The 13,077-nt window shown below is 42.5% G+C and overlaps 1 protein-coding gene and 1 non-coding gene across 2 annotated transcripts in view; both read right to left on the bottom strand.

Annotated features, from left to right (window-relative positions):
• The window catches only part of LOC121573486 (integrin alpha-1), a 94,567-nt gene that overhangs the window by 59,979 nt on the left and 21,511 nt on the right, over positions 1-13,077 (bottom strand). The window contains exon 2 of the mRNA XM_041885522.2: positions 4,135-4,255. Within this exon, the coding sequence (XP_041741456.1) occupies positions 4,135-4,255 (121 nt within the window). The remainder of the gene's footprint in view (positions 1-4,134; positions 4,256-13,077) is intronic.
• Positions 12,320-12,394, bottom strand: trnat-ugu. Its single transcript has one exon. It is a non-coding gene; the product is annotated as a tRNA-Thr (tRNA).

Genomic DNA, 13,077 nt, shown 5'->3' on the forward strand with positions numbered 1-13,077 from the left:
CAAGTCTGTGATCTGAAGTTTCAATTACATGAGATCTGTAACAAAAAGGCTGAACACGCAATGTTTCGGCTGAGGACAAACTTTTATGAAAGTGGTGAAAAAACAGGTAAATTATTGGCTAGACAATTGAAACAAAAAGATGCCTGTTTTGTAATACCAGCTATCAAAAATTGTACTATCATAATGGGCGGCAGGTAGCTTAGTGGTTAAGAGCGTTGTGCCAGTAACCAAAAGGTCGCTGGTTCTAATCCCCGAGCCGACTAGGTGAAAAATCTGCCGATGTGCCCTTGAGCAAGGCACTTAACCCTAATTGCTCCTGTAAGTTGCTCTGGATAAGAGTGTCTGCTAAATGACTAAAAATGTAAAATATATATATTAAACACAGGAGCAGCTACTCGACACCTTTAATAAGGCACTAATTTCATTAATTATCAAGAAGGATAGAGACCCCACTGACCATGGGAGTTTTCACCCTATCAGTTTAATCAGAGTTGATTTTAAGGTGCTCTCCAAAGTACTAGCCATGAGGCTGGAGAAGGTTCTACCTCATATTATTCACAAAGATCAGGTGGGATTTGTAAAAAGTAGAACCTCCACAGACTATCTTAGATGTTTGCTTCAGCCATTTCCCTAGATGCGGAGAAGGCATTGGATAGGGTGGAGTGGGGCTTTTTGACATATACCCTTGAAAAGTTTGGCTTTGGCCCTGGATTTATCAAGTGGGTTAAGGTATTATACTCCAATCCAAGAGCAGTAGTCCTCACAAATGGTATGATCTCTGGGGCCCCGTGTAGCTCAGTTGGTAGAGCATGGCGCTTGCAACGCCAGGGTTGTGGGTTCGATTCCCACGGGGGGCCAGTATGAAAAAATTTATGCACTCACTAACTGTAAGTCGCTCTGGATAAGAGTGTTTGCTAAATGACTTAAAAATCTCTTCCTTTTTTAATTTGTAGAGGGGAACCCAGCAGGGCAGTCCTCTCACCTCTCCTTTTTACAATTTTTGGAGCCCTTGGCAGCAGCAATCAGAGCTGATTCAGGAATCAAAGGAGTGATGGGAGGTGCCAGAGATCATAAACTGTTTTTATATGCTGACGACATATTGTTACTTAGTAGGGAACCGGCCACATCAATCCCTTTGGTTTTGAACACAATTTACATGTTCTCACAGATATCTGGTTATAAGATTAATTGGCAGAAGTCAGAGGCTATGCCTGTATCCAAATTATGTCCTCCTGTTGCAATTACTTCATTTCAGTTCAAATGGGTGCCATCAGGGATGAAATAGCTGGGTATAAGACTGAGCAACGAACTACAGAATATTATGCAAATTAATATGATGCCACTACTACAAAAAATAAAGAATAATCTTGATAAATGGAGGTTGCTTAACCTCTACGGGATCGGTGTCCCGTATACGGGACGGTTGAGCTAACGTGCGCTAATGTGATTAGCATGACTGTTGTAAGTAACAGCAAACTTTCCTGGACATAGACATGTCTTATATGGGCAGAAAGCTTAAATTCTTGTTAATCTAACTGCACTGTCCAATTTACAGTAGCTATTACAGTGAAGTAATACCATGCTATTGTTTGAGGATAGTGCACAACAACAAAAAACTTAGCACGGCAAATGGTTTGATATATTTACCTCTGAAAATAATGTACTTACATTCAGTAATCTTGCTCTGATTTGTCATCCTAAGGGTCCCAGAGATAAAATGTAGCATAGTTTTGTTTGATAAAATCCATTTTTATATTCAAATGTAGGAACTACGTTCTACAGTTTGAACCCCTGCTGTCTCTAGCTCCACACCCACCCCGCCCGGCCATCTAGATGTGTGAAAGTTAGTGTATAAGCTAATGATCCATCATGTATGACATTTTGTATTACCATATCATTTTTGTATGTTCTCTATAGTTATGTACTTGAAAATGTATCAATTGACCAATTCAGCACATGTGGGCAGACTTGATACAAAATAGTATAGTATTGCAATGCTTCACTGGATCAATCTGAAACTTTGCACACACACTGCGCCTAAACTGCAATATTATATTGTGGCCGTTCTCTTGCATTTCAAAGATGATAAAAAATGAAATTAAAATAAAATGCATGTTTTTTTGTTTGTGTTATCTTTTACCAGATCTAATGTGTTATATTCTCCTACGATAATTTCACATTTCCACAAACTTCAAAGTGTTTCCTTTAAAATGTTATCAAGAATATGCATATCCTTACTTCATGTCCTGAGCTACAGGCAGTTAGAGGTTAATCTTACTTTATGGGGCAAAATAAATACTGTTAAAATGGTTGTGGCACCACAGTTTAATGATGTGTCCATGATGCTCCCTGTGACCAATTCTCCCTTCCTATTTAAGCAGTACAATCAAATTATTAAGGATTATCTTTGGGATGGGAAAAAACCCAGAATAAATGTGAACAAGTTATATGCTCCAAGGGATAAAGGAGGACTAGCATTACCCAATGTAGAACTATACAACATATAATTTGAAGTAGCCAAATTGGCCAGACACTGGGGCAATTATGATTCCAATTTGGGATGGACTCAGATTGAGAGGTCTATCACAGCCTCGTTTAAGCCTATTGAGGCCTTATCACAAAGAATGACTCAATCCTACAACATTCCCGAGAGGTATGGGTTAAGATTCATAGATGCTTGGAATTTTCCAGTATAAACAAAAATATTCTTCCACATGGCACAACCCATCAGTTTACATTGGAAAACATTCATTTATCTGGGAGGTATGGCTTAGACAAGGCCTGCATGCACTAGGGGATCTATATGAGAAAGGAGTGCTTATGTCCTATCAGGTCCTGAAGGAGAAATGTAATTTGCCAGATAAGGGAGATTTCTGGAAATAATAACAACTAAGGAGCTGCATGGGGTCTCCTATGAGTATTAACCTCTAGAGTGATGAAAACTTGTTAGAACAATATTTCATGTTACCAGGAATATCACACTCTGTTTCAGTGTTTTATAAAATAGTCTCATATGCACAAAATGGAAATTGTGAGAATTTAAGGTTGATTTGGCAGAGGGATCTTAATTGTGACATTGAGGAGAATGTATGGAAAATGTTTCCAATGTAGGCTGGTGTACCAGGGATACAAGGGGTAAATGTACACATACGATTGTTCATAGATACTACTGGACCCCAGTTAGATTCCATAAAATGGGTTTATTGCAAAATAATTTATGCTGGAAATGCAAGGGGGAAGTAGGTACCTTTTTGCATGCTATATGGGAATGTCCCATGGTGCTCCCTTTTTGGAAGGAGGTTCTTAAAAAGCTTGATGAATGGGTGGGGCAGCCTATCCCAGAGTCCCCACAGCTGTGCTTATTAGGGGATATATCTATTTTACCACCAGGTGTTAGCAAAGAAGAGTGTGGTCTTGCCTCAGTGGGGTTTCTTACTGCGGCTAGACTCATACTATGTAACTGGAAGAGTGCAGATAGTCCGAAATCAACAGATTGGCTCAAAGTCATGGTGGAGACCGCATCTTATGAATCAATGATAACAAAATGACAGGAGAGGAAAGGGAGATTTAGTATGATATGGGAACACTTTTTGAATTATATAAGGGACCAGACGTGCGGGTGAGAAGCTAGGGTAAAAGTTTGAACAAATGTATGTATAATGGGTGTTGTCAAACACAGGTGAGAATGGAAAGACCATTCTCTTCCTCAAAAGTGTGCAGTGAATTCTACTAGATGAAAAGCCCAAATCATCTAAATTAGTATAACATCCTAGAATTGAAAGCATACTTGATTTTCGAGATGTCACATACTATAAAATGTTATATTTTCGCATACCTAAAATGCTACTATTTAGAACGCAAGAATGGTATTCAGACATGGCCAGTGTCAAGTGTCAGAGTGTATGATCACAAACCTGGGTTCAGATAGTATTTGTTTTCTCTTTAAAGACTTTCAGTGTTTCATTGAGCCTGCCTGGAGTGCCAGATGGGTGGGGTTTGCTGTTTAAACCTTTGGGACTATTTCATTGATTCCATGGAACCAGGCAAGCTTAATCAAGTGCAGCTAAATTATTTGAAAGAGAACGAACACTATGTGAACCCAGGTCTCGTGGATGATAACACGAATGGACTCACCACTTCCCCTCACTGTTCTCAAACTGCTGGACAGAGTATCCAAACATGTCCTCCAGCGGACCACTGAACGTCAGCCCATTCTTGTCATCCACATTAAACGACAACACACACGGTAGCAACACTGCAAGAAAAGAGAACTGTTGTTACTACAGAGCAAACAAACACTTTTATTGGAGAAAAGATTTGGATGCAGTCAAAAATGTGATTTTCATGTGTTTTATATATATTTACACACTATGAGGTTGTGAAAATGATGATAATGCCCTTTTAGTGTAAGAGCGGTTTGAAAAAAACGCCTGAAATTTCAGCCTGTTTTGGTGGGATGGAGTTTTGGCCTTCCTGGTGACATCACCATGCGGTAAATTTGTTAATAGACCAATGAGAAAGAGAGTTCCAAACCTTTCTGCCAATAACAGCTAATTTTCAGTTTTCCCCTCCTCACTTAGAACACTCCCAGACAGTCCTAGCTAAATTCTTGCTTGAGAAATTGCTAAGAAGCGATTTTTGTTCCTTTTTGACCATTTTAATTGAAAACAATCACAGTGAGATATTTAATTGTTACCCAAAAATGATTTAATAATTAGATCAAAATGGCTGCATTGGACCATTAACGAGAATCATGTAAACAAATTGTGTGGTTTTGGAGTGCCAATGATCTTCCCTCACAAAGAAGTTATTGGCAAGCAGGAAAAATCGAAAACATAAATATTTACACAATATGTTACACAAACAAGAAGCACTGAAAAGTCAGCTGCAGAAAATCAGGATGATAAACTGGTTACTTTTCCCACTTTTAGTACAATTTTGTTATTACAAGTTCCATGGGTGGTCTCTTAAATGTTCCTAAATTGTTTTTTTTGTGTATTGTTGCTTTCGCAATACAAATGTAATGTTCAGCATGCCAATAAAGCATTTTGAATTGAACTGTATAGAATATAAAAGGCAGTGGGATGGAAGTACAATAAGGAAATCATAACCACTGTACAGAGAGCGAGAGAGAGAGAAAGAGAAAGAGTGGAGGGAGAGAGAGAGAAAGAGAGAGAAAGAGAGCGAGAGAGAGAGAAAGAGTGGAGGGAGAGAGAGAGAAAGAGAGAGAGAGAGAGAGTGAGAGAGAGAGAAAGAGAGAGAGTGAGAGAAAGAGAGAGAGAGAGAGAGCCCTTCCAGTGTTCATAGAAGACAGAGGAATGTCATCATAGAATGCTAAGAGACCCCTCTGCCACCTCTGACCTCTAACATCTGACCCCTTCAAGACAATGCCATCTTCACCAGACATCCCCAGTCTGCTATTTAGCTACTGTGAACTACAGAGCCACTAAATATCTAAATATAGACTATGAACGTCTCATTGTGCTTCCGCCAACAAGGACACTTTTCATTTTTAGTGTGCCATGGAATTCCTCCGAGCAAATCAATTCCTGGATTTGTAAGGGGGATGTGAGGATTAGCAGAGCACTGCAACATGGGCCAAGAGACAGAGTAGTAGGGGGGAGATACAAAACACAAAGACCACCAAACACACACACAGGATAAATACTGGACACAACACAGACTTGTCCTCTAGTGATGAGGATTGAGCATCCCACAGCCAAACATCACTAAAGCATACTGTACTGATGCCTACAGTATGGAAATCAGCTGTGGGAGTACACATTCACTTTATCCTACACTTGGAGTTGGACACGGCGCCATGCAAGAAGCCTTAACACTGGTCCATTATGTATTTGTCACAGACAAACAGAAACAGACAGAAGAACCAGTATACTGTACTGCACTCCACTGTAACAGTCCACGTGCAGCCAGTTAGTCACAGGCCTTCCTTACCAAGCTCCCTGTAAGACTTCCAGGCCACTTTCCATTCACAGTGCTTCATCTACTTTGTCTGCAGCATATTCTGTTGGTCTTTTACAGAGGCCTCTTATAAAACGTATTACGCTGTCTGTACAACAACCACTTGAACACCGCTACCCTTTCTCCAAATGAAGTCTCTCTGCAACAACTCTGACCCGTCTTGAGTTTTACCCATCAGTATGAGAGCAAGATCAGAGAGGACCAGACGTGCATGTTTTCTTTTGCAACTTCTCTGTGCTGTCATACAGGTAACTGCCAAATTAAAGGAAACACTTGAGTAAATGAGGGATACTAAGTATATTGAAAGCAGGTGCTTCCACACAGGTGTGGTTCCTGAGTTAATTAAGCAATTAACATCCCATCATGCTTAGGGTCATGTATAAAAATGCCCAGTTTCCCATTGTTTTGACTACCATGGCGAGAAGAAGAGATCTCAGTGACTTTGAAAGAGGTGTCTCAAAGGAGCATAGGGGTTTAAAGGGTGTGTGTCTCAGTCACCAGATCTCAACCCAGTTGAACACTTATGTGAGATTCTGGAGCGGTGCCTGAGACAGAGTTTTCCACCACCATCAGCAAAACACCAAATGATGGACTTTCTCATGGAAAAATGATGTTGCATCCAGACACTTGTAGAATCTATGCCAAGGTGCATTGAAGTTGTTCTGGTGGGTCTTGGTGGCCCAACGTCCGATTAAGACACTTTATGTTGGTGTTTCCTTTATTTTGTAAGTTACCTGTAGGTTTGAATGCCCCTACGTCCCTGGGATGAGACCATACTAGACGTGGTCATGGTCATCAGGTTCTGTTTTCTATGCACCACATCCATGAATGCCCTTACAGTACAGACCAGACTGGACTTGGTTAGTCATAATCAGGTTCTGTTTTCTATGCACCACATCCTGTCCTAGTCTAGTGCGCCAGACACTTCCTCCCCAACCTCAGAAGCAAGTATGTTCCGTACACAATTAGCCTGGGGACGAGGTTACTTCTGTCCAGTCCTGAGTTTGAATACCCTAACCAGTATATTAAACAGCCTGGGACCAGACCAGAGTGTGAATGCCTCTATGTCCCCGAGACCAGACTGGATGGATGTGATGGGTCATTACTCTTTGTTTTCTTAGGGAGCAACTGTTTTTCTAGGGAGCTGTTCTCTGTCCTGTCCTGACTTTGAATGCGTCCGTGAGCATCAGCACGGATATCATGGCTGGTTATTATCAGCTTCTGTTGTCTTTGGGAGCATCTATTTTGTTTTGGGGTGCTAGATAAACATGATGAGCTTCCTCTGCAATCTCCAATGTGGCTTGTAAACAGGAGCCATAGTCTGTGTCCCAAATGGCACCCTATTCCCTATGTAGTGTACTATACAGAGTCCATAAAGCTCTGGTCAAACGTAGTGCACTACATAGGGAATAGGGTGCCATTTGGGATGCAAGTACAGGCACGGCCAGAGACACAGATATACCATGAGGTGCCTCCCAGAACAGCCAATCTCAGATCCATCGTCTGGACATTGGATGGAGAAGTAAGTCATTATACATCCCATAATGAAATAATACATTGGGGTAATGCATGTTACAGTGTGATAGGGCCACACGGTGGTAATACATGTTACAGGGTGATAGGGCCACACAGTGGTAATACATGTTACAGGGTGATAGGGCCACACGGTGGTAATGCATGTTACAGGGTGATAGGGCCACACGGTGGTAATACATGTTACAGGGTGATAGGGCCACACGGTGGTAATACATGTTACAGGGTGATAGGGCCACACGGTGGTAATACATGTTACAGGGTGATAGGGCCACACAGTGGTAATACATGTTACAGGGTGATAGGGCCACACGGTGGTAATGCATGTTACAGGGTGATAGGGCCACACGGTGGTAATACATGTTACAGGGTGATAGGGCCACACGGTGGTAATGCATGTTACAGGGTGATAGGGCCACACGGTGGTAATACATGTTACAGGGTGATAGGGCCACACGGTGGTAATACATGTTACAGGGTGATAGGGCCACACAGTGGTAATACATGTTACAGGGTGATAGGGCCACACGGTGGTAATACATGTTACAGGGTGATAGGGCCACACAGTGGTAATACATGTTACAGGGTGATAGGGCCACACGGTGGTAATGCATGTTACAGGGTGATAGGGCCACACGGTGGTAATACATGTTACAGGGTGATAGGGCCACACGGTGGTAATGCATGTTACAGGGTGATAGGGCCACACGGTGGTAATACATGTTACAGGGTGATAGGGCCACACGGTGGTAATACATGTTACAGGGTGATAGGGCCACACAGTGGTAATACATGTTACAGGGTGATAGGGCCACACGGTGGTAATACATGTTACAGGGTGATAGGGCCACACGGTGGTAATACATGTTACAGGGTGATAGGGCCACACGGTGGTAATACATGTTACAGGGTGATAGGGCCACACGGTGGTAATACATGTTACAGGGTGATAGGGCCACACGGTGGTAATACATGTTACAGGGTGATAGGGCCACACGGTGGTAATACATGTTACAGGGTGATAGGGCCACACGGTGGTAATACATGTTACAGGGTGATAGGGCCACACGGTGGTAATACATGTTACAGGGTGATAGGGCCACACGGTGGTAATGCATGTTACAGGGTGATAGGGCCACACGGTGGTAATACATGTTACAGGGTGATAGGGCCACACAGTGGTAATACATGTTACAGGGTGATAGGGCCACACCACAAACACAGTCTAGAAGTGATTAAACACTCCCAGTGAGAGGCACTCAAATCCTTTCAGCATGTTTCAGATGAAATCCAGTCCTCCTCTGATGTGGGTTGAGATATCCCAACCAGACCGACACCCTTTCTGTGTCACGTCTGTGGTCGCCCCCGACCTGTCAGCCATGCTTAGCCACAATAAAGCCCACCTTAAATCAGCACTACAGGCCTGTTAGCCAGACATAACCGTAAAACTGATCCCCAATCAGTGTTAGAAGTGTGATCAGCCACACTTGACAAAATATAAAACTTCAGGTCTGGGAGCCATTAAGTGGAGCAACCTGACATTAATCTTACATATCAGTTCAGTTCAGGTTAGGTGAGCCGTGGTTAAACTGATCCTAAGTCAGCGTCTGGTGTTTGACCCTCCGAGCCAGATGTGGTCACTAACTCAGTTCAGGCTGGCGGTGAGCCGTGATAAAAAAATTATCCTAAATCAGTTGGCTAGAATTTTATCCTTCCCGGGCAGCAGTGGTCACTAACCCATTTCAGGCTGTGGTAAAACTGATCCTAAATCAGTTGGCAGGCAGTGGTGGTCAGGGAAAGAATTGAGAGACATCAGCAGCACAGTGCTCTGCTCTCTAATGAGAAGGATAGTCTGAGTCTGCGACATATGTTGGCATGGACCAGGAGCTCTCTCTCTGAGGCCCAGTTAGTCTATTAAATGTGTCCAGGTTTCGTTTCGTTTCATCTCTCTCTCTCTCTCTCTCTCTCTCTCTCTCTCTCTCTCTCTCTCTCTCTCTCTCTCTCTCTCTCTCTCTCTCTCTCTCTCTCTCTCTCTCAATTTAAGGGCTTTATTGGCATGGGAAACATATGTTTCCATTGCCAAAGCAAGTGAAATAGATAATAAACAAAAGTGAAATAAACAATTTAAAAAAAAACAGTAAACATTACACTCACAAAAGTTCCAAAATAATAAAGACATTTCATATGCCATATTATGTGCAAATAGTTAAAGTACAAAAGGGAAAATAAATAAACATAAATATGGGTTGTATTTACAATGGTGTTTGTTCTTCACTGGTTGCCCTTTTCTTGTGGCAACAGGTCACAAATATTGCTGCTGTGATTGCACACTGTGGTATTTTACCCAATAGATATGGGAGTTTATCAGAATTGGGTTTGTTTTCGAATTCGTTGTGGGTCTGTGTAATCTGAGGGAAATATGTGTCTCTAATATGGTCATACATTTGGCAGGAGGTTAGGAAGTGCAGCTCAGTTTCCACCTCATTTTGTGGCAGTGTGCACTTAGCCTGTCTTCTCTTGAGAGCCAGGTCTGCCTACGGCGGCCAGTCTCAATAGCAAGGCTATGCTCACTGAGTCTGTACATAGTCAAAGCTATCCTTAATGTTGGGTCAGTCACAGTGGTCAGGTATTCTGCCACTGTGTACTCTCTGTTTAGGGCCAAATAGCATTCTAGTTTGTCAGTTTTTTTTTTTGTCAGTAATTCTCTTTTTGTTTTCTCATGATTTGGTTGGGTCTAATTGTGTTGCTGTCCTGGGGCTCTGTTTGTGTTTGTCAACAAGGGCAAACTGCAACGCATTGTCCGGTCTGGAGATAGGGTAATCTGCTACCACCTGCTCCCCATCGAGGTCCTGCATGACTCCAGGGCAAGGAAGCGTGCAGGATATTGGGAACTGATGTTGGGCGATTAGGCCTGGCTCGCAGCCAGTGTTCCAATTCATTCCAAAGGTGTTCGATGTGGTTGAGGTCAGACATCTGTGCAGGCCAGTCAAGGCCTAGCCCGAACCATGAAAAACAGCCCCAGACCATTATTCCTCCACCAAACTTCACAGTTAGCACTATGCATTGGGGCAGGTAGGGTTCTCCTGGCTTCTGCCAACCCCAAATTCGTCCGTCGGACTGCCAGATGGTGAAGTGTGATTCATCATTCCAGAGAACGCATTTCCACTGCTCCAGAGTCCAATGGCGGCGAGCTTTACACCACTCCAGCTGACGCTTGGCATTGTGCATGGTGATCTTAGGTTTGTGTGCGGCTGCTCGGCCATGGAAATCCATTTAATGAAGCTGCCGACAAACAGTTGTTGTGCTGTTGCTTCCAGAGGCAGTTTGGAACTCGGTAGTGAGTGTTGCAACCGAGAACAGACAATTTTTATATGCTACGTGCTTCAGCACTCGGCGGACCCGTTCTGTGAGCTTGTGTGGCCTAACACTTTGCGGCTGAGCCGTTGTTGATCTTAGATGTTTCCACTTCACAATAACAGCACTTACAGTTGACCGGCGCAGCTTTAGCAGGGTAGAAGTTTGATTAACTGACTTGTTGGAAAGGTGGCATCCTATGACAGTGTCACGTTGAAAGTCACTGAGCTCTCCAGTAAGGCCATTCTACTGCCAATGTTTGTCTATGGAGATCGCATGGCTGTGTGCTCAATTTTATACACCTGTCAGCAACGGGTGTGGCTGAAATAGCCAAATCCACTCATTTGAAGGAGTGTTCACATACTTTTGTATATATAGTGTATGAACTGTCCTCCCCTCAGCAGCCTCCACAGGTATACCCACTGTACATGTGTATATCTGCTCATTCTCTTACAGCTCTATGTTCACTCTACCTAGTTGTATATCATGTATGCAAACTTTGTTTAAACTCCTCTATCTGTATTCTGTCTCCAAATGTTGTCTATCACTAGCAGAACCATATCACCAAGTAACATTCTGAGTATGTTGTCTATCACTAGCAGAACCATATCACCAAGTAACATTCTGAGTATGTTGTCTATCACTAGCAGAACCATATCACCAAGTAACATTCTGACTATGTTGTCTATCACTAGCAGCACCATATCACCTAGTAACATTCTGACTATGTTGTCTATCACCAGCAGCACCATATCACCAGGTAACATTCTGACTATGTTGTGTATCACTAGCAGCACCATATCACCAGGTAACATTCTGAGTATGTTGTCTATCACTAGCAGAACCATATCACCAAGTAACATTCTGAGTATGTTGTCTATCACTAGCAGAACCATATCACCAAGTAACATTCTGAGTATGTTGTCTATCACTAGCAGAACCATATCACCAAGTAACATTCTGACTATGTTGTCTATCACTAGCAGCACCATATCACCTAGTAACATTCTGACTATGTTGTCTATCACCAGCAGCACCATATCACCAGGTAACATTCTGACTATGTTGTCTATCGCTAGCAGAACCATATCACCAAGTAACATTCTGAGTATGTTGTCTATCACTAGCAGAACCATATCACCAAGTAACATTCTGACTATGTTGTCTATCACTAGCAGCACCATATCACCTAGTAACATTCTGACTGTGTAAATGTACTATGTGAATAAAGGTGATTCTGATTCTGAAACGCACAACAATGGGTGTCGGCACCAAACCATATGCCGACGCGCCAAACTCTAATACATGTTTCTCATATTTGACAGATGATCAGCAACAATCAATTGTACATTTCTAACCCACATTATTATTACATTGACATTTTAGTCATTTAGCAGACGCTCTTTAACCAGAGCGACTTACAGTTAGTGAGTGCATACATTTTCATACTGGCCCCCCGTGGGAAACGAACCCACAACCCTGGCGTTACAAGCGCCATGCTCTACCAACTGAGCTACAGGGGAGCTAATAAATAGATGTGCTTCTCATCAACCGTAAATCATCAGTGTCTGGTTATTCATAATTTCTTTAGATTAATTGATGGAGGACATGGGACGATCATCACAAACACAGTGTATGATGATCGGTTCTACACAGTAACATTGCTAAGCACAGCACAGAGATAGACGATGGGGAGAATTCTCTCAGAAGAGAGAGAACGCATTGCATGTTCAGTTTCTGGCTTGGACAAAAATTCTACTTGGACATTTTGGGGTATTGTATGTAGATCAGTAACACAATCTCAATTTAATCTATTTTAAATTAAGGCTGTAACAACAAAATGTGGAAAAAGTAAAGGGGTGTGAATAATTTCTGAAGTCACTGTAACTATACAGTAATAACTCAGTGTAGGAACTGTGTGAACTTGAACTAGCTAACTTTTCCAGGGTTCCATGGGTCAAAGTTCAGGGGCATGTACATAAGCCAGGTTGATCCATCATGAAGAATGTCTAAATACTTTGCAAGTAGGTTCCCCTGGTCCGAAAGTGAAACTCTTTAGAAAAAAACATTTGTCTTGAAGAAGAACAACATGGCGGTGCAGTGGACTGCGTGTTGCCCTGCCATAGCTGAGGACTGTGGTTAATGTGAACGAGGTGCCCCGTGCAGCCTGTACATCATCTCAGTGTGATGCCACAGTGATGGATAGGT

Source organism: Coregonus clupeaformis, chromosome 9, assembly GCF_020615455.1.
Source record: "Coregonus clupeaformis isolate EN_2021a chromosome 9, ASM2061545v1, whole genome shotgun sequence".
Lineage (NCBI taxonomy): Eukaryota > Metazoa > Chordata > Actinopteri > Salmoniformes > Salmonidae > Coregonus > Coregonus clupeaformis.